At 45.1% G+C, this 25,550-nt stretch overlaps 1 protein-coding gene across 1 annotated transcript in view; it reads left to right on the top strand.

Annotated features, from left to right (window-relative positions):
• Positions 1-25,550, top strand: part of itga8 (integrin, alpha 8) — a 291,754-nt gene that overhangs the window by 15,865 nt on the left and 250,339 nt on the right. Inside the window, exon 7 of the mRNA XM_085987920.1 lies at positions 774-899. Within this exon, the coding sequence (XP_085844046.1) occupies positions 774-899 (126 nt within the window). The remainder of the gene's footprint in view (positions 1-773; positions 900-25,550) is intronic.

Here is a 25,550-nt window from a genome sequence, read left to right as displayed (position 1 = left end):
GGTCGTGAAAGGCGCTATATAAATGCAAGTCTTTCTTATTTCTTATATGTAGTACACTGTACTGCACCATCTGGATATCTGTAAAAACATAGCTGTTTAACTACTGCCTTTTATTTGGAAAAACTATGTTGACAAAATTATAAACCATGTAAAAGGTTAATCAATTAATAAAATGGCATTGTGGAAAAAATTAGTTTGAGGTATGGCCTGTAGAACAATTTTAGAATGAACATATTGTCAGTAACTGGGATAAAATTATAGTTTGCACCAAATTAACAATAGACTAAAAATGTACAATCTCTGGGCTCTAAGAATTCCTTTGTGAAACAGAAAAAAACAATCATTTTGTTATGGTATGTGAATTGGCTGTACTTTTTAGTTAACAGCCTGTACTTGAGTCCAACTGAATCCTTAAAAGTATTTGACATTGTTTACATTTTTGTGTGAATTGTGAGGGTGAGTTTGAGTCTTGGGCTCAGATACATTTGTAAGTAGGTGGAGATTACTCAAATTAATTTTACTTGAGAGTCAGAACAGACGTTAGATTTCACTTCATCTGGAATGATTAAAAAACAATATTTGCATTGATTTTTCCTTTAGACTTCAACAGTTACATAGAAGATACATGAAATAATCTGTGCTCATATGTGAAGTCTAGGAATTCTAGCAACATATATGTTGGGAATTCTAAATTACTATGATAAACATTTGTGATCTGATGCACGTTAAATATGTTTATGGTTCATGTCTTTCTAATGTGTTTTTGGACACAGGTCAGGTGATTACTGCTGGTATCTTTGAAATTTTAAATGGATATGACTTCAGAAATTTGCAACGGAGAGTGAATGGAGAACGGCAAACTGGAGTGGCTCCTGCTGAATATGATGACAACTACCTCGGTGAGATTTGCTAAATGCCTTATTAAAAACTAGCAATAATTGGAACCAAGCACATTATAAGAGTTTCTAGCAAGGCTCACTTCAATAATTGTGTTTGCTGAAAATATAATAAGAGTAGAACTCAGAAGGGGGTCATTCATCCCTTCAAGCTCCCTCTACTTAGTCACGACAGATCCATCCTGTTCCAGCATCAACCCTGTCATCTTACATCTACTCCTTAACCTCAGTGTTCAGTTTATTATTGGTCATCATTCCATGCAAAGAACTTTTAAAAATCTACCTTATTTGTTGGCTTTACAATTGGATGTAATCATTTTTGTAATAACATATTGAGCTCTCTCAACCTGACATAGCTCAGGGATTGATTGAATGTCCTAATTGTCTTTCTTTGTACCCTTTACGAGGCACTTATATCTTTTTATAGCTACAGTGATCAGAACTAGATTTATAATTAAATGGCAATTCATTAATGAATAAATATTATTGTCAGTATTACTCCCTGGAATTTATGCTTTGTGCATCTTGCACTATACATTCTGTTTCCTTGACGATTGCTGTTTTGTGCAATGGAGAAAATATTCATGACTGATATACCATCAGCCCCAAGTATTTCTACTCTTCTAGCCTGCATGACTATACTCAAACTGAGTACTCATGCTTAATGTTTTCGCACCTATATGTAATTACTATCAGTACAATATTGAATGTCATCTGCCATTCACTGTCCAGGTGTCTCTATACATCTCTTTAGTAATATGGTTAAAGTACCTTTGTCAAGGTTATTAATAAATATAACAAGTAGTCAGAGGTCACAATGAGGCTTTACTAGTCGTAACTATTCTAGTTGAACAATACGCGAGCGTGGCTCCGTAGCACCACTACTGACCGAGCTGGCCGAGTTCTGAAGGACATAGCTGCCAGTCTGGGCCTGCGATGAGTGGTGAGAGTACCAACACAAGGGAAAAACCTACTTGGCCTTGTCATCACCAATCTACCTGTCGAAGATGAATCTCTCCATGACAGTATTGATAGCAGTGACCACCGCACAGTCATTGTGGAGACAAAGTCCCGTCTTCACACTGAGGAGACTCTCCATCGTGTTTTGTGGCATTACCACCATGCTAAATGGAATAGATTCAGAACAAATCTAGCAGCTCAAAACTGGGCATCCATGAGTCGCTGTGGGCCATCAGTAGCAGCAAAATTGTATTCCAACACAATCTGTAACCTCATGGCCCGGCATAACCCTCACTCTACCATTACCATCAAGCCAGTGGACCAACTCTGGTTCAATAAGGAGTGTAGAAGAGCATGCCAGGAGCAGCACCAGGCGTACCTAAAAATGAGGTGCCAACCTGGGGAAGCTGCAACACAGGACTACATGCATGCTAAAAAGCGGAAGCAGCATGCTACAGACAGGGCTAAGCGATCCCACAATCAACGGATCAGATCAAAGCTCTGCAGTCCTGCCACATCCAGTCGTGAATGGTGGTGGACCATTAAACAACTAACGGGAGGAGGAGGCTCCATGAATATCCCCATCTTCAATGATGGTGGAGCCCAGCATGTGAGTGCAAAAGACAAGGCTGAAGCGTTTGCAACCATCTTCATCCAGAAGTGCCTAGTGGATGATCCATATTGGCCTCCTCCTGAGGTCCCCACCATCACAGAAGCCAGTCTTCAGCCAATTTGATTCACTTCACGTGATATCAAGAAACGGCTGAGCGCACTGGATCCAGCAAAGGCTATGGGCCCTGACAACATCCCGGCTGTCGTGCTGAAGACTTGTGCTCCAGAACTAGCTGCGCCTCTAGCCAAGCTGTTCCAGTACAACTACAACACTGGTATCTATCCGACAATGTGGAGAACAGCCCAGGTATGTCCTTGTGGTGTATGTGCCTTTAAGCGCAATTGTGGTGTATGTGCCTTTAAGAGCCCCAGGTGTGCGTAATGCCGGTAATTGCCACTTGGGCTATATAAGCCTGTGTATTGTGTATATCCTTTAGAACCACCCCCCAGACTTGTTTAGTAAATACCTATGAACCAACTCCTGTCTTCAGTGTCTTTATCTACACACGGACACTACAGTCCTGTCCACAAAAAACAGGACAAATCCAATCCGGCCAATTACCGCCCCATTAGTCTACTCTCAATCATCAGCAAAGTGATGGAAGATGTCATTGAAAGTGCTATCAAGCAGCACTTAGCTGTGTGGGACTGTAAGTTGTGAGGAGGATGCAAGGAGGCTTCAAGGGGATATAGACAGGCTAAGTGAGTGGGCAAGAACATGGCAAATGGAATATAATGTGGAGAAATGTGAAGTTATCCACTTTGGTAGGAAAAATAGAAAAGCAGAGTATTTTTTAAATGGTGAGAGATTGGGAAATGTTGGTGTTCAGAGGGACCTGGGTGTCATTGTACACGAATCACTGAAAGATAACATGCAAGCAATTAGGAAAGCAAATGGTATGTTGGCTTTTATTACAAGAGGATTTGAGTATAAGAGTAAAGACGTCTTACTGCAATGATATAGGGCCCTGATGAGACCACACCTGGAGTATTGTGTACAGTTTTGGTCTCCTTACCTAAGGAAGGATATACTTGCAACGAAGGTTGACCACACTGGTTCCTGGGATGGGGGGATTGTCCTAATGAGGAGAGATTGAGTAGACTAGGCCTATATTGTCTAGAGTTTAGAAGAATGAGAGGTGATCTCATTGAAACATACAAAATTCTTACAGGGCTTGACAGGGTAGATGCAGGGAGGATGTTTCCCCTGATTGGGGAGTCTAGAACCAGGGGTCAGTCATTTAGGACTGAGATGAGGAGAAATTTCTTCACTCAGAGGGCTGTGAATCTTTGGAATTCTCTACCCCAGAGGACTGTGGTGGCTCAGTCGTTGAGACCAATAGATTTTTGGATATATGAGGAAAGTGGAGTTGAGGTAGAAGATCAGCCATGATCTTATTGAATGGCGGAGCAGGCTCGAAGGGCTAAATGGCCTACTCCTGCTCCTATTTCTTATTTTCTTAATCACCAATAACCTGCTCACTGATGCCCAGTTTGGGTTCCGCCAAAACCACTCTGCTCACGACCTCATTACAGCCTTGGTCCAAACATGGATAAAGGAGCTGAATTCCAGAGTGAGGTGAGAGTGACTGCCCTTGCCATCAAAGCAGCATTTGACCGAGTGTGGCATCAAGGAGCCCTAGTAAAACTGAAGTCAATGGAAATCAGGGGGAAAACTCTCCACTGGTTGGAGTCATACCTAGCACAAAGGAAGATGGTTGTGGTGGTTGGAGGTCAATCATCACAGCCCCAGGACATTGCTGCAGGAGTTCCTCAGCGCAGTGTCCTAGGCCCAACCATCTTCAGCTGCTTCATCAATGACCTTCCCTCCAAGATAAGGTCAGAAATGGGGATGTTTGCTGATGACTGCACAGTGTTCAGTGCCATTCACAATTTTCAGATTATGAAACAGTCCATGCCCGCATACAACAAGACCTGGACGACGTTCAGGTTTGGGCTGATAATTGGCAGGTAACATTTACGCCACACAAGTGCCAGGCAATGACTATCTCCAATAAGCGAGAGTCTAATCACCACATCTTGACATTCAACGGCATTACCATTGCCGAATCGCCCACCATCAAAATCCTGAAGGTCATCATTGACCAGAAATTTAACTGGACCAGCCACATAAATACTGTGGCAACAAGAGCAGGTCAGAGGCTGGGTATTCTGTGGCGAGTGTCTCGCCTCCTGACACCCCAAAGCCTTTCCCCCATCTACAAGGCACAAGTAAGGAGTGTGATGGAATACTCTCCACTTGCCTGGATGAGTGCAGTTCCAACAATACTCAAGAAGCTCGACACCGTCCAGGACAAAGCAGCCCACTTGATTGGCTCCCAATCCACCACCTTTAAACATTCACTCCCTCCACCACTAACATCCCATGGCTGCAGTGTGTCCCATCTACAAGATGCACTGCAGCAACTCGCCAGACTTCTTCGGCAGCTCCTCCCAAACCTGCAACCTCTTTCACCTAGAAGGACAAGGGCAGCAGACGCATGGGAACACCACCACCTCCAAGTTCCCCTCCAAGTCACACACCATCCTGACTTGAAAGTCTATTGCCGTTCCTTCATTGTCGCTGGGTCAAAATCCTGGAACTCCCTCCCTAACAGCAGTGTGGGTGTACCTTCACCACACGGACTGCAGCAGTTCAAGAAGGCGGCTCACCACCACCTTCTCAAGGGCAACTAGGGATGGGCAATAAATGCTGGCCTTGCCAGCGATGCCCACATCCCATGAACAAATTAAAAAATACATATTCATAACTAGTATCCACTTTCCATCGTGAAGCAAAGGTTCTATCCAATTCTGCTTGGTGTCTTTGATTCCGTAAGCTTTTAATGTTCCTATGTCTTTGGTGCAGTACCTTGTCAAATGCTTTCTAAGGAGCAAGATGTAAAACATAAAATACATTTCCTTTAATCATTTAATAAAAAAAGAATTTGCTTGTACTGATCTCCAATTGTGACGTCTCAGTTTGGGGGAAATTAGTTAATATAGGATTTAGGTAGATCCCACAAAGTGATTTTGCCATAAATAAAATCAGCAAAGGAATTTTATGCTGTGTGAAACTTTTGGGGTATCAAAAGAAATGTTATTGCCCACCTGGGGCTCAATCTGCTCAAGCTGTAAATCAAAAAACCACCACATTAAAACGATCTTCACTTAGTAAGCAATACATTCAAAGGCACAGCTTTTTCATTTATACAGCAAAGTTACTGGCATAGGTGTAGCTAAGCAGCCACAGCTGTTACTTGTTGAATTGAACCAGACCATTGTACTCATTGTGAGTTGGCATGTATTGATGGTTTTTTACTTTAAATATTGGACCTAACTAGTCAGATATGACAATGCACGTGGATGCCTTTAGTACAATACTTAGAATACAGAAATGGACAAAATGTAATGAAAGGTTTATTTGTTGGTAATGAAGGGCACCTAGATAGGTTAGCAAGCTCGATACTCGGCATTTTCAAGACAGAAACCACTTGAAATACAAGTGAGGTGCTCTCTTGAGGCAATCATTACAAGTGTAGGAGCTAATACACACATAACTTTAAATTAAAAAAAATACTGTTGAAACCGACAGCCTATTGTGGAAGGCAGGTACTGCATCTGTGCTAAACTATAAATGCACAAGAATTTTGCTAGCGATACGTAACTGAATCAAATCAATTCATTGACGAACTATTTCAGACCAATTTTGAATGCACAGATAATCCAGTTATACTTATCCTTCCTTCTTCCTTTCCTGAAGACGTTGACTCTTTGCTGGGGTATGCTTCCACCAATGCTGATTATTCTCAGGATCTCACCCCAGTTGCTATTCATAATGTGTGAATTGCCACAGTGTATGTTGACAGGCTATTCGACTGTAAGTCGTTGTTGTAGATCCAATCCTATCCTCACTTATACAGAAGAACATAAGATGTAGTAGCAAGAGTAGGTCATTTGGCCCCTCGAGCCTGCTCCGCCATTCAATAAGATCATGGCTAATCTGATCTTGGCCTCAACTCCACTTCCCTGCCTGCTCCCCATAACCCTTGACTTCTTTATCGTTCAAAAATCTGTCTATCTCCACCTTAAATATATTCAATGACCCAGCCTCCACAGCTCTCTGGGGAAAAGAATTCCAAAGATTCACAACCTTCTGAGAAGAAATTCCTCTTCATTTCTGTTTTAAATGGGTGCCCCCTTATTCTGAAATTATGCTTCCTAGTTCTAGAGTCCTCCACGAGGGGAAACATCCTCTCTGCATCTACCCTGTCAAGCCCCTTCAGAATCTTATATGTTTCAATAAGATCCCTTCTCATTCTTCTAAACTCCAATGAGTATAGGCCCAACCTGCTCAACCTTTCCTGACCACACTTAAGCATGTGCGGTGCCACATGAACACTCTTGACCTCTCTTCAGCAGCACCGACGCACTCCATTTCAAAGCTGTCCGGGTCTACAGTTCCATTTCATCCTTCGACTCATCCGACGCTTCAACAAAAAACTTTTTTTCTTCCTTTCCGATGTCAAGGATCGCAAGCTTCAGCAACTCTTGAACACCAACGCCCCTCCGGAACCTTCTTCTCTTTCACTTTCCTCTGAACCCCCTTCTCCCAATCTCACCCCCTGCCGCGTCTTCACTATCCCCTCTGACCTTCCCCTCTCTGACCCTGAACGATCAGTCCTCAGCAAAGGCCTGAGCTTTATCCCCTTACGCCCCCACCTCAATGAATTTCGAGATCGGCACGATGTTGAGCTCTTTTTCCGCCGCCTTCGTCTCCGTGCCCACTTCTCTGGCCAAGAGTCTTCCGCCCGCATGGCTGACCCTTTCTCCCGCTTTCAGAATTCGCGTTCTACCTGGATCCCTCCCCCTGGCCTCTTACCCTCTCTAGATCTTTTCATCGCTAACTGCCGCCGTGACATCGGCCGTCTCAATTTCTCTGCTCCCCTCACTCACTCCAACCTATCTCCCTCTGAACTTGCAGCACTCCATTCTCTTAGATCCAACCCTGACATTGTCATTAAACCTGCTGACAAGGGTGGTGCTGTTGTTGTTTGGCGACCCGACCTCTACCTAGCGGAAGCTGAACGCCAACTCTCCGATACCACCTCCTACCTCCACCTGGACCATGACCCCACTACCGAACATCAAACCACCGTTCCCAAGACTGTCACTGACCTCATCTCCTCTGGCAATCTTCCCCCCGCGGCCACCAACCTCATAGTTCCCCAACCCCGCACAGCCCGCTTCTACCTCCTTCCCAAGATCCACAAACAGGACTGCCCTGCTAGACCCATCGTTTCAGCCTGTTCTTGCCCCACCGAACTTATCTCTTCCTATCTCAACTCTATCTTTTCTCCCCTTGTCCAGTCTCTTCCCAACTACATCCGCGACTCTTTGGACGCCCTCCGCCACTTTAACAGTTTCCAGTTTCCTGGCCCCAACCGCCTCCTTTTCACCACGGATGTACAATCCCTCTACACCTCCATCCCCCACCAGGTTGGCCTGAAGGCGCTCTGCTTCTTCTTTGAACAGAGGCCTGACCAGTCCCCATCCACCACTACCCTCCTCCGCCTGGCTGAACTTGTTCTCACATTGAACAACTTCTCCTTTGACTCCACTCAATTCCTCCAAATCAAAGGTGTTGCTATGGGTACCCGCATGGGTCCTAGCTATGCCTGCCTTTTTGTGGGATATGTTGAACACTCTTTGTTCCAGTCCTACTCGGGTCCTCTCCCTCACCCCTTCTTCCGGTACATTGATGACTGTATCGGTGCCGTTTCCTGCTCTCGCCCTGAACTAGACAATTTCATTCACTTTGCCTCCAATTTCCACCCTTCCCTCTCCTTCACATGGTCCATCTCTGACTCTTCCCTTCCCCGACTTCTCCGTCTCCATCTCTGGGGATAGGTTATTGACCAACATTCGCTACAAGCCCACTGACTCCCACAGCTACCTGGACTACACTTCCTCCCACCCCGCCTCCTGTAAGGACTCTATTCCATTCTCCCAGTTTCTCCGTCTCCGCCGCATCTGCTCCGATGATGCCACCTTCCACACCAGTGCTTCCAACATGTCTTCCTTTTTCCGCAACCGAGGATTCCCCTCTACTGTGGTTGACACAGCCTTCGACCGTGTCCGTTCTATCTCCCGCACTTCTGCCCTCACCCCTGTCCCTCCCTCCCGGAACCACGATCGGGTTCCCCTTGTCCTCACCTTTCACCCCACCAGCCTCCACATTCAACGGATCATCCTCCGCCACCTCCAAAGTGATCTCCCCACCAAACACATCTTCCCCTCCCCTCCCCTTTCAGCATTCCGTGGGGACCGCTCCCTCCGAGACACCCTAGTCCACTCCTCTATCACGCCCAGCACCCCTTACTCTTCGCCCGGCACCTTCCTGTGCAAGCGCAGGAGATGCAACACCTGCCCTTATACCTCCCCCTCTTCCCACTGTCCAGGGCCCCAAACACCCCTTCCAGGTGAAACAGCGATTTACTTGTACTTCTTGCGATCGAGTATACTGTATTCGCTGCTCACGATGTGGTCTCCTCTACATTGGGGAGACCAAACGCAGATTGGGTGACCGCTTTGCGGAACACCTCCGTTCAGTCCGTAAGGGTGACCCCGAGCTTCCGGTCGCCTGTCACTTTAATTCACCGCCCCATTCCCACTCAGACCTCACTGTACTCGGGCTCTTGCATTGTTCCATGGAAACCCAGCGTAAACTCGAGGAACAGCACCTCATCTTCCGATTAGACACTTTACAGCCTTCCGGACTCAACATCGAGTTCAACAATTTCAGATCATAACCTCGGCCCCCGTTACATTTTTGCTTATATTTTATCCACATCTTTGTTTTGGGCCTTTCCCCCCCACCCCCTTCCTTTTATTTTCTCTCCCACATGGCAGCTGTCTCTCATTCTGCCAGAACATTTCACACCTAATCTAGAGCCGTCTTTTGTCTCCACTAGTCCTATCACCATCTCGTCTTATTTTGAATACCTCTTAATGTCACGTCACTTCTTTTGTTCTCTCCCAGCCCTGCCTTTCGATCTGTTTCATTTCCTTTCCAGTTTTGAAAAAGGGTTAGACCCGAAACGTCGACTCTATTTTCTCTCCACGGATGTTGCCTGGCCTGCTGAGTTTTTCCAGCATTTTCTGTTGTTATTTCGGATTTCCAGCATCTGCAGTATTTTGCTATCTTACTGGTTAGAAGTCAGGAATAGGAACTCGAGCCAATTTTTTAAATTACCCACCTCTTCCTCACCCCCCCCCCCCCCAAGAAAATACAGGGTGCTGAGGCCCCTTGTATCCCGACGACTGCCCTGGCTCAGATCAGCTAACTCGGCACAGCCCAGTAATCATGCCTAGAACCTTCCTGCCTTGTATGGCTCAATTACTCACTGTCTTAATCAGCTGAATCATTAGAGGAGCTCAGTGTTACTCACTTAGATTCATATCATGTAACAAACTACAGCCTATCGTTTATCTTCTAATAACCATACATTGTTATGAAGTAAAAGCTTCAACATCAAAGTACATTTTCCATCTATATAATGTATTAAAATTCTTATGTGGGTCACGCATTCCATTGAAAACTACTCTGTGAACATTTCCTATGGGAATTTCAATCTAATAATGTCCATACTTACCAGCCATGATTTCCTGTTATGTCACTAGGTGATGCTTTAATAGGATTTCTAAGGTAAATCGGAACAGTGCTGTCATATTACCCCTCAAAATGCTTTCTGACAAAAAAAGGTTTTCTTAAGTAATTGAAATTTTTAATGTCCAAAATAAGGCATTAAATAAAACATTTTTTTAATTGCATATTTCAAAATTACATGTTTGCATTTAGCTATTCAATTGTGTTTTTTAATGCTTTTGAAGGAATGTCTAGTTCCTATCCAAAAGACTGAGGTCCACTCAGGCGATCAAATAAACGAGGTTTAATGAAAAGTAACAGAGTTTAACAGATAACTACAGGAGAACATCGAATATAGGTCTAGTCAGTTCGGAGGCTCCACGAGGACTGCAAGGGCGGTCCCGTGGCTGACGTCATGACGTCATCACGCTTTTCCCGCCAGTGGGGGATCACGTGATGAACGGTGTGACGTCATCGCGTTTGCCCGCACTATTAAAATGATCGCGCTCTGTACATGTAAACAGTGAAAACAAAGATACAGACTCAGGCTGCAGCCAACACATTATTAAAGGGAATTATATACAATTGATTGGAGTCCCTTAGTGGCTCCGCCACACTATCATTACTTGAAGGTCTCAGCCTATCCCAAAAGCCTGGACTTGGACTTAATATTTCCACCCAGAACTTTGATTCTGTTCGCTGAATGGAGATTAGGCAGTCTGAACATGTGCAGTTTCCCCAGTTTCCCCAGGATGTATCAATATCATTTAGTCAGTCAAACATTTTTTCTTACCTATACATTCTGTAAATTTTATAAAGCTACACTTCTCTTTGCATGGTCAAGGAATGTTATTGGAGTCCACCTCAACATTTTAAATTAAACATTTTAGACCAATAAATTAACGTATTTGTCACAATATAGATAATAATGAGGATAAGCTTGTAGGATAACATCTTTGCTGTTATAACAGGGGACCAGGAGAACCCTTGAGGAATTCCAGGGCCATAAAGTCTTGTGCCAGGAGTATACCTCAGGGTGTAGGAAAATAACTGTAGGGCAAAAAAATCATGATTGGCAAAATAGTTTAAACATATTTCTCACACATTTCTCACACAATTATTTCAAATCCTTTCAGCAACCATATCATCACTTACTCTAGTGTATATACTCCTACAAATAATATTTATAACATAATAAATATATCACAAAGGAAACAAATACTCATAAACATACCATCAAAAATTTTCTCTCCATATTCCATACCCTGCTGAGCATCTAGGCATCCTTGGCTTTGGGTATAATCCCCACTTTACTTCGCCATCTCCATTCGGCCATCTTATTGAGGTCAATAACAGATCAGATATAAAATTACAGTCGGACTAGAAATCAGAACCCACCATACACCACCCTCCAATACAACACGTGCTCACCACTTCACCAAATCTGCTGAACACAAAGTCCTCTGAGCTTGATCTGCTCCTTTCTCACAACCAGGTTACATGTCCCACTCATGCTCCCCATTTTGGTTTTTTTTTCTAACGCCACTGGAGACTCCTAATATTGTTAACGTCTTTTTTCTACAAGTTCCATACTGGGAGCCGCATCAATGGCCCAGAAATTCGGGTCTCCACGGGTGAGTGCACACGGGGTACTCACCCGTAGGCCCAATGGAAGTGCCGGTTTCCTGCGTGCACTGCGCATGCGTGGGAAACCGGCACTTCCATTCCCCTGAACGAAGGGGTTCAGAGTTCGAACGCGTGCGCAGGAGAGGCTGCACATGCGCATCGAACTTCCGTTTTTATGCAGGTTTTCCCGGGAGGGTAAGTCTCCAGAAGTTACAAATTTAAAAAGCAGGCGTAAGGCCTGCTTTTTACAAGGTAAGTGGTGAATTAATTAAAATTAAAACATTTTTTCCACAGGTTTATTATTTTTAAATACTTTAAAGCAAGGTAAGTTTATTTTTAGCCCCGTTAGAAAATAAAATTATTTTTTTCAAAAATTTAAATTATTGTTTAAAATAGTTATTTCATGTAATTTATAGTTTATTTTAAAAATATGATTAAAAAAAAAAAAATTTATTTGAAGATTTAGTGATGTTTTGGGGCTTTAGTATTTATAAGTTTTGACAGCTTTTCCTGTCAATTTTATGAATGGAGCATTCCCTGCTCCGATTGGCTCCCCATGGCCCACGGGATCCCAGGGGACGCATCGAACTAACTGCGCCCCTGGGATACGCAAGCACTGCGTGCCGGCAGTTGGAGCAGGCCCAGGATCGGAATTCCACGGGGGCCCACAGCTCAACAGCCGGCGCGCAAGGTAAGTGCAGGTCGGGGGCTTGCACCCGCGGGAAGCCCCCGACCCAAATTTCTGGGCCAATATCTTTAAACCACATGTCAGTATTGCCAGTACAGCTAATTTCAATAACTACAACTTCTAATTTCAACATGTCCAACAGGACTTCCAACACCCTTCACCATAGATTTTCAGTCACACTTCTAATTATTAGGTCTATTATGTAATAGATTCTGCATTCTGTAATATAATGCTCCCTGTCATTATAAATAAAATGGGCAGAACTGTCAACTTTGGTGAGGGTATAACACTGGTGGTATTGGATCGGCTGCCCGTTATACACTTCACATGATTTTTTTGTTTCCTTTCCAATGCACTTCAAAGGAAAGGAAAATAAGTATATATAAGAACATAAGACGTAGGAGCAGGAGTAGGTCATTTGGCCCCTCGAGCCTGCTCCACCATTCAATAAGATCATGGCTAATCTGATCTTGGCCTCAACTCCACTTTCCTGCCCACTCCCCGTAACCCTTGACTCCCTTATCGTTCAAAAATCTGTCTATCTCCACCTTAAATATATCCAATGACCCAGCCTCCACAGCTCTCTGGGGAAGAGAATTCCAAAGATTCACAACCCTCTGAGAGAAGAAATTCCTCCTCATTTCCAATTTAAAAGGGTGCCCCCTTATTCTGAAATTATGCCCCCTAGTTCTAGATTCCCCCATGAGGGGAAACATCCTCTCTGCATCTACCCTGTCAAGCCCCTTCAGAATCTTATATGTTTCAATAAGATCCCCCCTCATTCTTCTAACCTCCAATGAGTAAAGGCCCAACCTGCTCAACCTTTCTTCATAAGACAACCCCTTCATCTCCGGAATCAACCTCGTGAATCTTGTCTGAACTGCCTCCAATGCAAGCATATCCTTCCTTAAATAAGGAGACCAAAACTGTACGCAGTACTCCAGGTGTGGTCTCACCAATGCCCTGTACAGTTGTAACAGGACTTCCCTACTTTTGTACTCCATTCCCTTTGCAATAAAGGCGAACACTCCATTTGCCTTCCTAATTACTTGCTGTACTTGCCTGCTAACTTTTTGTGATTCATGTACAAGGACCCCCAGATCCCTCTGAACCTCAGCATTTTGTAATCTCTCCCCATTTAAATAATAATTTGCTTTTTTATTTTTCCTACCAAAGTGGATAACCTCGCATTTTCCCACATTAAACTCCATCTGCCAGATTTTTGCCCACTCACTTAACCTATCTATATCCCTTTGGAGATTCTTTGCGCCCTCTACAAAATTTGCTTTCCTACCTATCTTTGTATCATCAGCAAATTTGGCTACATTACACTCAGTCCCTTCATCCAAGTCATTAATATAGATTGCAAATAGTTGAGGCCCCAGCACTGATCCCTGCGGCATCCCACTAGTTAACAGTTTGCCAACCTGAAAATGACCCATTTATCCCGACTCTCTGTTTTCTGTTAGTTAGCCAATCCTCTATCCATGCTAATATATTACCCCCAACCCCGTGAGCTCTTATCTTGTGTAGTAACCTTTTATGTGGCACCTTATCGAATGCCTTCTGGAAATCCAAATACACAACACCTACTGGTTCCCCTTTATCCACCCTGCTCATTACATCCTCAAAAAACCGGTTGTGTAATCGGAAGTATAATCACATTTTCCATCTAGGGTTGACACCTTTTTTTGACAATTCCAACATAATGCGACAGGTTGTTAATGGGTTAGGGGACGGGAACAGGACTTGAGTCCTAACATTTACTTCATTGACAATGGCATTTTTTCCCAAACAATAACTAATGGCTCCACATCACAAGACACAGAAATATGTGGAAAAAATGACTTGTATTTTCACTGTAAAACTTTTGCTGTCTGCTTTACATTTTAGATATTTCCAAATAACCCACTCAAAGGTGTACTGTGTGCTCCAAATTGGAGAGCTGGCAACTCTAATTCCAACAACCACTTCCCATGATGTTATGCACGTCTTCGTCATCACCTTGAGACCCAAGAGTTGTTATCTATTTTGTGTAATGTAAGAAGAGACTAAGATGTTTCAAAGAAGTAGATATGAATTTTTACCATACAGCCACAGTTACATGATTGTAATACAACTTCCGAAAGGTCAGGAGGCAGCCAACTGTACAGACGATAATTAGAATCCCATCTGCTGGAAAGTGTGCCTATTTCAACAGGAAGGATTATAGCACTACTAGCATCCAAATAGTGTACAATGCCAAAATCGCTTACTTATATCTTCTAAAACATTCCCATCTGTTCCTATGGCATCAGGAAGTCACTCACGGCAGCATTGCCAACTACAGACAATGATTACACACATAGGTCTCTCTCCAGTTTCCAAATGCTTAGTGCAAAATATACAGAAGCCTGTGCCTTTACTTTAAAGTCTACTTTCAATTTGATTGTGAGCAATGCTCCATAGTCTAGAACCCACACCATAATGCAGTTGGTAACTTGGTTAATAAAAACAGAAACTGCTGGAAATACTCAGCAGGTCAGGCAGCATCTGTAGAGAGAGAAAAACAGAGTTAATGTTTCAGGTCGATGACCTTTTGGCAGAACTGAAAAAAGTTAAAGATGTAACAGTTTTTAAGCAAGTACAGAGGCAGGGAAAGGGGGCAGGGGAAGAAAAAACAAAAGGGAAGGTCTGTGATAGGGTGGAAGGCAGGAGAGATTAAATGGCATAAGGGATGATCGTGCACAGCAAAAGGTGGTGGTAATGGGACAAGTAAAGAAACAAAAGATGGATCTAGAGAAACTGTAAATGACAATAGCAGAATCATTACCAGCAACTGCTGTCCGAAGAAAATGGGAGCAGTGGTTATTATCTGAAATTGTTGAACTCCATGTTGAGTCCGAAGGCTGTAAAATGCCTCATCGACATATGAGGTGCTGTTCCTTGAGCTTCTGTTGAACTTCGTTGGAACAGTGTAGGAGGCTGAGGACAGCGGGGTCAGAGTGGGAGTGGAATGGAGAATTAAAATGGCAAGTGACTGGAAGTTCGGGGTCATGCTTGCGGACTGAACGGAGGTGTTCAGCAAAGCGATCACCCAATCTGCGTTTGGTCTCCCCAATGTGAGCAGTGAATACAGTATACTAAATTGAAAGAAGTGCAGAGGAGATTAAAAAAAGGGAACAAGAGGGGCAAAGAGAGACTTTGAGAATAGATTACTGGCTATCATAAAAGGGAACCCAAAAGTCTTTTATAAACATGTAAATAGTAAAAGGGTAGTTAAAGGAAGGGTGGGGCCGATTAGGGACCAAAAAGGGGATCTTCTTGTGGAGGCAGAGGGCATAGCTGAGGTATTAAATTAGTTCTTTGCATCTGTCTTCACTAGAGAAGAGGATGCTGCCAATGTAGCAGTAAAGGAGGAGGCAGTTGTAATGATATCAGCAAATAGTGATGGTATTTGCCTGTTTGATTATGATGCCTTACCAGCATATTTGCCTGTTTGATTATTTATGCCTTACCAGCAGAGGGCATGTGAGAGAGGCAGTTTAGTTTTAGTTTCATTTTAGATGGATCTCTAACATGGTGTCTCCTGTAATGCTGTTAACTGAGTTGAACATACTTTAGATTAAAAGACATTGGCCTAGAAATTGGGTATAGCCCCGCCAGCTCGTTTGCGCCAAAACTTTTGCGCTGGCCGCGGAGCCAGTTGCGCCCGTCCCATATTCACTTTTAGCGCCCCAAGGCGGAACCGGGCGCTGTTCCAGGGTGTGCCTGCCCCCGCTTGGGGCGCTGAAAGTGAATTTCAGCGCTCCCGGTGCCGCTGCGCCACCCGATGCGGTGCGGCAGGCTGCTGTACTGCAGGCCTCCTCCTTCTCTTAAGGAGGAGGTGCCTGCAACAGCCGGAGCCCCGATCGCGAGTGCCGGCAAAAGAGCCCGGCGCAACGGAGAAGTGCCGGGCTCCACGGAAACCAGCCGGCAATGCCGCGGGGGGGGGGGGGTGGAGGATGCCGGGGAAGGAGGTGCGGGCAGGCGGCCGCCGAAAAAGCGGCCGGCCGCACCTCCACCTTAAAGCGCCCCGCTAAGGCTGCAGTAAGGACCCGGTCTCCCGATGTTGTTAGCGGCCGCCACGGAAGAGGCGGCCGCTACTGAAGATGGGGGTCGGGGCGGTAGCGGGGTGGAACCGGGGCACTGCGCACACCGATGACGTCATCGGTGCCAGCGCAGCGCTACCGGCTACCGCCGCCATTACCGCTGCCCTCAAAATCAGCGCTACCACCCCTACTGGCGCAGAAGCCCTCTTTGGGCTGTAACTGGGCGCAAAGCCCACCGAATTTCTAGGCCATTCTCTTTCATGAATGTGTCGTCAATGAACCCACATACAAATCAATACATGGTGTCAGAAGTGATTGAAAGAGATGAAGAGGAAAAATCTGAAGTTAGCAACTCGACGAGATAGTGGCAAGTAAGCTACCCAGCGAAATCAGCTCTCCACATATTAGCAAGCCAAAAGAGAACATCGTTACTTACCATTGGAAAATAGCTAACGAAGTGAAAAAATGGAAGGTTTACACCCACCGGCGAAGCTTCAGTTGACAGGTAATGTGGCTGAAAATTGGAGGAGATTCAAACAACGTTTGGAGTTGTATTTAGCAGCAATCGGAGCTGACGAGAAAAGTGATAAAATGAAAGCGTCAGTGTTCTTACATGTCGTGGGTGATGAAGCGCTGGAGGTGTATAATAACTTCACATTCACTGCTGATGGAGACAAAATGAAGCTGGATAAAATAATGGAACAGTTTGAGGCCTACTGCATACCTAAACGTAACATGACGTTTGAGAGGCACAGATTTTTTGCATGTGTACAGAAAACGGGAGAGACTATTGATCAGTATGTGACTGAACTGAGAAACGGAAGCAAATCGTGTGAATTTGGGGGACTGACAGACTCGCTGATAAAAGACAGACTGGTGTGTGGTATTCCAGATAATGGTCTAAGGGAAAGACTGCTAAGAGAGCAAAATCTAGACCTGGGAAAAGCCATAGCACTGTGTAGGGCTACAGAGACTGTGAAGTCGCAGGCAAAGGAGCTGTTCAGTGACAGTAGCTGCAACGTGGATGCAGTGAGAAAGAATGGACACAAACCGTTTAACAAAAAGAGTGCCAATGTGAAAAAAGAGGCATAGCCAGCGAACAAAAATGAAGGGGACAATCGAAAGTCATGTAGTCGATGCGGTACACAGCATCCACCAAAAAAGTGTCCAGCATATGGTAAAACATGCAATAGTTGCAACAAAAACAACCATTATGCCCGTTGCTGCAAGAACCAAGCGCAACAAAGCAAGGTCCATGCAGTAGATGAAAGTGAGATAGAGGAGTTCTATGTGGATGTCATGTCTGAAAAGAAAAAAGAAAAAAGAGACTGGATGTTGACACTAAAAGTGAATGACATACACATTCCATTTAAATTGGATACTGGAGCACAAGTTAATGTGATATCAGAGACTGATTTTAAGAAAATTAGACCCAGACCAAAGATACATGGAATAAAAGTGACAGGATACTCAGGTACTGATATACCAGTGAAAGGAAGATGCATTGTCAAAGTGACACACAAGGACAGAGAGCACACACTAGCATTAATCGTGGTGCCAAAGGATGTGCAAGCCATACTAGGTTTAATAGCCTGTGAGAGACTGAACCTGGTAAAGAGAGTCCTCGTTGTGGAAAGCAAAGGAGGGACAGTCTATGATGAACTCATGAAAGAGTACAACGACCTATTTCAGGGTCTAGGCTGCCTTCCAGGAGAACACACGATCAGAGTAGATAAAAGTATGCCAATGGTCATACATCCATGCAGAAAAGTTCCGTTTGCTCTTCAAAAGCAACTGAAGGCAGAGTTGGACAGGATGGAAAGCCTGAACGTGATTCGGAAGATAGATGAGCCAACTGAGTGGGTGAGTTCCCTCGTCGTTGTGGACAAAAAGAATGGAAAGCTCAGAATTTGCCTGGATCCAAGAGATCTAAACAGAGCAATAAAAAGAGAGCACTTCAAGCTTCCTACACGTGAGGAAATCATGTCACAGTTTGCAAATGCAAAGTATTTCAGCAAGTTAGATGCATCATCAGGATTTTGGCAGATGAAACTGGACGAGGCAAGTTCAAGACTGTGCACGTTCAACAGTCCATTTGGCAGATACAGATTCCTAAGGTTACCATTTGGCATTGCCTCAGCTCCTGAAGTGTATCACAAAACTATCCATATGATCTATGAGCACCTGGAGGGAGTTGATACATCGATGGATGACATCATAGTATGGGGAACGACGAGAACTGAGCATGACGAGAGACTGAAAAAAGTGCTGGAAGCAACAAGGAAAATAAACCTGAAGCTGAATAGAGAGAAATGCCAGCTCGGGGTGACAGAACTGACATTCGTGGGAGATATCCTTAGCAGTGAGGGCATCAGACCAGATCCCAGAAAGGTGTCCGCCATTGAGAATATGCCAAAGCCACAATGCAAAAAGGACGTGCAGAGGTTTAATGGAATGATCAACTACATGGGTAAATTCATATCCAACCTCTCAGAAAAGATGGCGCCACTGAGACGACTAACTGAAAAGAACATAGAATGGGAATGGAATCATGAGCATGAGAAGTCATGGAGCAATCTAAAGAAACTGCTCACAGAGGAACCAGTTCTGAGGTTTTATGACCCAGCGAGACCCATCAAGATATCATCAGATGCATCACAGAGTGGGCTCGGTGCCGTTCTTCTGCAAAAATATGACTACTGGCAACCTATTGCATATGCATCGCGCTCAATGACAGATGCGGAGATGCGATATGCTCAAATAGAAAAGGAGCTGCTCAGCATCACATACGCCTGTGAAAGATTTCACCAGTTTGTGGCAGGACAAGCAATCAGTGTAGAGACTGACCATAAGCCCTTGATTGCATTGTTCCAAAAGCCACTAAATAGCTGTCCGCTTAGAATACAAAGAATGATGATCAGGCTGCAATGCTATACACTGAATGTTGCGTACACTCCGGGTAAGCTGATGTATACAGCAGACACGTTGTCCAGAGCTGTTGACCCAAGTGAGCCCGCAAACACCAAAATGGATGAAAAAGTGAACGCCTACGTGGACATGATCACAAGTGCACTGCCCATAACAGATGCAAAAATGGAGCTCATAAAGACTGAGACAAACAAAGATGAAACAATGAGACGACTGAGGAAAAGCATCTTGGATGGATGGCCCAACATGAAGCAAGACTGCTCACCTGACATGGCAGAGTACTGGAACTGCAGGGCGGAACTATCACTGGTCGAAGACATCATCTACAAGGGAAGTAAAATAGTTATCCCAAAGAGTCTGAGAAAAGAGATGCTAAAAAGGATCCATGGAGGACATCTGGGAATCGAAAAGTGTAAGAAAAGAGCACGAGAGGTGATGTACTGGCCACGAATCAACCAAGATGTGACAAATGAGGTGTCAAACTGCACAATATGCCTGAAATATCGAGCAAGCAATCTGGTAGAACCACTAAAGCCACACCCAGTGCCAGACAGACCTTACCAGAAGGTAGGCGCTGACCTATTTGTATGTCAAGGGAAGGACTATCTTGTAGTCACAGACTATTACTCCCTGTATCCAGAGGTTTGTAGACTGTACACCCACCACTGCAGATGCTGTGATAACATGTATGAAAGCCATATTCTCCAGACATGGCGTGGCAAGCGAGGTCTTCACAGACAACGGACCCCAGTTTTACAATGCAAGTTTCCGACACTTTGCCAAAGAGTGGGACTTTGTCCACACAACGTCAAGTCCTCACTTTCCACAGTCCAATGGACTAGTGGAAAAATCGGTCCAGACAGTGAAAAGACTGATGTACAAGGCAAAAGACAGTGGAACTGACTTCTACCAGAGCATGCTTGTATACCGCACAACGCCGCTCGAGTGTGGTAAGTCACCAGCCCAACTCCTTATGGGACGTCTGCTAAGGTCAAACCTACCCATCCCGGAGAACCTCCTGAAAACAAAAGAGGGGGAGAAAGTGAGGAAGTTCAAAGAACAACAGAAAGAAAAGCAAAAGTACTACTATGACAGAGGAACACAAAACCTACCTGAACTCCACACTGGTGACCAAGCAAGGTTCAAAGACAAAACAAACATATGGACTCAGAAGGGAACTGTCCTGAGTGAAGTCCAACCAAGATCATACACCATTCAGACAGATGAGGGTGCTGTTCTGCGAAGAAATCGTCGAGATCTTCTCATGGGACCAGCCACAGCAAGTCAAAAGACTGATACTGTTGAACAACCTGATCACACAGCTGAGAAACCATCATCTGAGGCAACAACTCAGATTCAAGGACAATCAATCAGAAAATCCTCAAGACGCGTGAAGCCTCCTGAGAGACTCATTGAGCAAGTTTAAGGACTCTTGTTATAAAAGGAAGTAATGTAATCTTATTCTCTCTTCAAGTTATAGTGTATTTACATATTTCATGTGAACACACAAAACAAGGTTAACTAACCTTGATAATGATAATGATAATGTAAGTTCATTAAGTGTTACAGTTAAAATGCAGAGTAATACAAAGAAAACATGTTAGATAAAAGTAAAATACTTTTGTTTTAAGAAAGGGAGATGTAATGATATCAGCAAATAGTGATGGTATTTGCCTGTTTGATTATGATGCCTTACCAGCATATTTGCCTGTTTGATTATTTATGCCTTACCAGCAGAGGGCATGTGAGAGAGGCAGTTTAGTTTTAGTTTTGTTTTAGATGGATCTCTAAGATGGTGTCTCCTGTAATGCTGTTAACTTAGATGAACAAACTTTAGATTAAAAGACATTCTCTTTCATCAATGTGTCGTCATTGAACCCACATACAAATCAATACAGCAGTGGCGATATTGGATAGGATAAAAATAGATAAAGAGGAGGTACTTAAAAGATTGGGGGCTAGAAATTGGGTTGCTTTGCGCCTCTCGTTATCGCCCCCCGTGAAATTCAGCGGGAGGTTAGTGCGACGGTAGCTGGTAGTGCCCCGCACCGCTGCACTGGCGATGATGATGTCATCACCATACGCAGTGCTACGTTTGCTCCCCGGCCGCAAACTTCCCTTTTGCCCCCCTGACCTATCACCGGGCGATGTGTGCGACAGGATCAAGGGGCGGTTTTGCAGCGACAGTAGCGCAATTTAAAGTGCAGGTGTCGGGCGGCCATTTTTATTTTGGCCGACTGCGTGTACCTGCCCCCACTTTAACATTTGTATGCGGAGTGCCAGCCGTGATCGCTCAGCCGGGCTGTTTCCATGGCACCCCGCTCCCCGGTCGTCCGGCAGGGCCCCGGTGCGCGCAGTGCTAGGCCCCTCCCCTTTAATCAGGGGAGGAGGCCTGCAATGATGTGGCACTATGTGCCGCCACGCGTGGCGCTGCTGCATGTAGCGCCGCAACATTGAGTAGTAGTGCCCCAAGAAGGAGGTGGAGTGCTTCCAGTAGCACACAACCTCCTTCTTGGGGCACTACTGCTGAATGGGGTAGGGGTGCTAACTTTTTCAGGCGTTGGCGAAGTTAGCGCCCCTGACCCAATTTTTCCCCTGGCAGTCCTTAACGTCGAAAAGTTACCCGTTCAGATGGGATGCATCCTTGGTTACTCAGGGAATTAAGGGTGGAAATTACTGAGGTTCTGGCCACAATTTTCCAATCCTCCTTGGATATGGGAGTGGTGCCAGAAAACTGGAGGATTGCAAATATTACACCCCATAATAAAAAAGGGGAAAAGGATAAACCTGGCAACTATAGGCCAGTCAGCCTAACGGCAGTGGTGGGGAAATGTTTAGCGACAACAATCAGGGACAAAATTAATTGACATTTGGAAAAGTATGGGCTAATAAATGAAAGCTAGCACACATCCCAAACTCCTCCATCACCATCCCTGGATATGTCCTGTCCCACGGGCAGGACAGACCCACCAGGGGTGGCAGCACTGTGGTATACAGTCGGGAAGGAGTGGCACTGGAAATCCTCAACATTGACCCCGGACCCCATGAAGTCTCATGGCTTCAGGTCAAGCATGGGCAAGGAAACCTCCTGCTGATTGCCACCTACCGCCCTCCCTCAGCTGGAGAATCAGTACTCTTCCATGATAAACAACCATTTGGAAGAAGCACTGAAAGTAGCAAGGGCACAGAATGTACTCTGGGTGGGGGACTTCAATGTCCATCACCAAGAGTGGCTTGGTAGCACCACTATTGACTGAGCTGGTCGAGTCCTGAAGGACATAACTGCCAGTCTGGGCCTGCGACAGGTGGTGAGAGAACCAACACGGGAAAAACTGACTTGACCTCATCCTCACCAATCTACCTGTCACAGATTAATCTGTCCATGACAGTATTGGTAGCAGTGACCACTGCACAGTCATTGTGGAGGAGAAGTCCATCTTCACACTGAGAACACCCTCCATCGTGTTGTGTGGCACTACCACCGTGCTAAATGGGATAGATTCAGAACAGATCCAGCAGCTCAAAACTGGGCATCCATGAGGTGCTGTGGGTCAGCAGCAGAATTGTATTCCACCACAATCTGTAACCTCATGGCCCGGCATATCCCTCACTCTACCATTACCATCAAGCCAGGGGACCAACTCTGGTTCAATAAGGAGTGTAGAAGAGCAGCACCAGGCGTACCTTAAAATTAGGTGCCAAACTGGGGATGCTGCAACAAAGGACTACATGCATGCTAAAAAGTGGAAGCAGCATGCTATAGACAGGGCTAAGCAATGCCACAATCAACTGATCAGATCAAAGCTCTGCAGTCCTGCCACATCCAGTCGTGAATGGTGGTGGACCATTAAACAACTAACGGGAGGAGAAGGCTCCATGAATATCCCCATCTTCAATGATGGTGGAGCCCAGCACATGAGTGCAAAAGACAAGGCTGAAGCGTTTGCAACCATCTTCAGCCAGAAGTGCCGAGTGGATGATCCATATCGGCCTCCTCCTGAGATCCCCACCATCACAGAAGCCAGTCTTCAGCCAATTCGATTCACTCCACGTGAAATCAAGATACAGATGAGCGCACTGGATACAGCAAAGGCTATGGGCCCTGACACATCCCGGCTATCATGCTGAAGATGTGTGCTGCAGAACTAGCCGCGCCTCTAGCCAAGCTGTTCCAGTACAGTTACAACACTGGCATCTATCTGACAATGTGGAAAACTGCCCAGGTATGTCCTGTCCACAAATCCAATCCGGCCAATTACCGCCCCATCAGTCTACTCTCAATCATCAGCAAAGTGAGGGAAGATGTCATCAACAGTGCTATCAAACAGCACTTACTCACCAAAAACCTGCTCACTGATGCCCAGTTTCGGTACCGCCAAGATCACTCGGCTCCCGACCTCATTATAGCCTTGGTTCAAACATAGACAAAGGAGCTGAATTCCAGAGGTGAGGTGAGAGTGACTGCCCTTGACATCAAGGCAGCATTTGACTGAGTGTGGCATTAAGGAGCCCTAGTAAAACTGAAGTCAATGGGAATCGGGGGGGAAAACTCTTCACTGGCTGGAGTCATACCTAACACAAAGGAAGATGGTTGTGGTGGTTGAAGGTCAATTATCACAGCCCCAGGACATCGCTGCAGGAGTTCCTCAGGGCAGTGTCCTAGGCCCAACCATCTTCAGTTGCTTCATCAATGACCTTGCCTCCAACATAAGGTCAAAAATGGGGATGTTCGCTGATGACTGCACAGTGCTCAGCGCCATTCGCAACTCCTCAGATGATGAAGCAGTCCATGCCCTCATGCAACAAGACCTGGATGATGTTCAGGCTTGGGCTAATAAATGGCAGGTAACATTCGCGCCACAGAAGTGCCAGGCAATGACTATCTCCAACAAGCAAGAGTCTAACCACCGCCCCTTGACATTCAGCGGCATTACCATCACTGAATCCCCCACCATCAACATCCTAGGGGTCACCATTGACCAGAAATTTAACTGGACCAGCCACATAAATACTATGGTAACAAGAGCAGGTCAGAGGCTAGGTATTCTGCAGTGAGTGTCTCACCTCCTGACTCCCCAAAGCCTTTCCACCATCTACAAGGCGCAAGTAAGAAGTGTGATGGAATATGCTCCACTTGCCTGGATGAGTGCAGCTCCAACAAAACTCGAAGCTCAACTCCATCCAGGACAAAGCAGCCCGCTTGATTGGCACCTCATCCACCACCTTAAACATTCAGTCCCTCCACCACCGGCTCACCATGGCTGAAGTGTGTACCATCTACAAGATGCACTGCAGCAACTCATCAAGGCTTCTTCGACAGCACATCCCAAACCCACGACCTCTTCCACCTAGAAGGACAAGGGCAGCAGGCGCATGGGAACACCATCACCTGCAAGTTCTCCTCCAAGTCACACACCGTCCTGACTTGGAAATGTATCGCTGTTCCTTCATTGCCATTGGGTCAAAATCCTGGAACTCCCTCCCTAACAGCACTGTGGGACTACCTTCACCACACGGACTGCAGTATTTCAAGAAGGCGGCTCATCACCACCTTCTCGAGGGCAATTAGGGATGGGCAATAAATGCTGGCCTTGCCAGCGACGTCCACATCTCATAAACACTTTTTTTAAAAATTGTTAAAGGTAAATCATGTTTGATTAACTTAATCGAGTTCTTTGATGAAGTAATGGAAAGGCTTGATGGGGGGGAGTGCGGTTGACCTGTATCTGAACTTTCAAAAGGTGTTTGATAAAGTACTACATAATAGACTTGTTAGCAAAATTAAAGCCCATGGGATTAAAGGGACAGTGGAAGCATGGATACAATATTGGCTAAGGGACAGCAAGCAGAGAATAGTAGTGAATAGTTGTTTTTCAGATGGGAGGGAAGTATACAGTGGTGTTCCTTAGGGATTGGTATTAGGACCACTGCTCTTTTTGATACATATTAATGACCTGGACTTGGGCATACAGGACATCATTTCAATGTTTGGAGATGGTACGAAACTTTGAAATGTAGTGAACAATGAGGGGGATAGTAACAGCCTTCAGGAGGACATAGACAGACTGGTGAAATGGGCAGACACATGGCAGATGAAATTTAACGCAGAGAAGTGTGAAGTG

This window comes from Somniosus microcephalus, chromosome 5, assembly GCF_052327205.1.
Source record: "Somniosus microcephalus isolate GS21.2 chromosome 5, FLI_Smic_1.0, whole genome shotgun sequence".
Lineage (NCBI taxonomy): Eukaryota > Metazoa > Chordata > Chondrichthyes > Squaliformes > Somniosidae > Somniosus > Somniosus microcephalus.
This window is presented reverse-complemented; position numbering and strand designations above follow the sequence as displayed.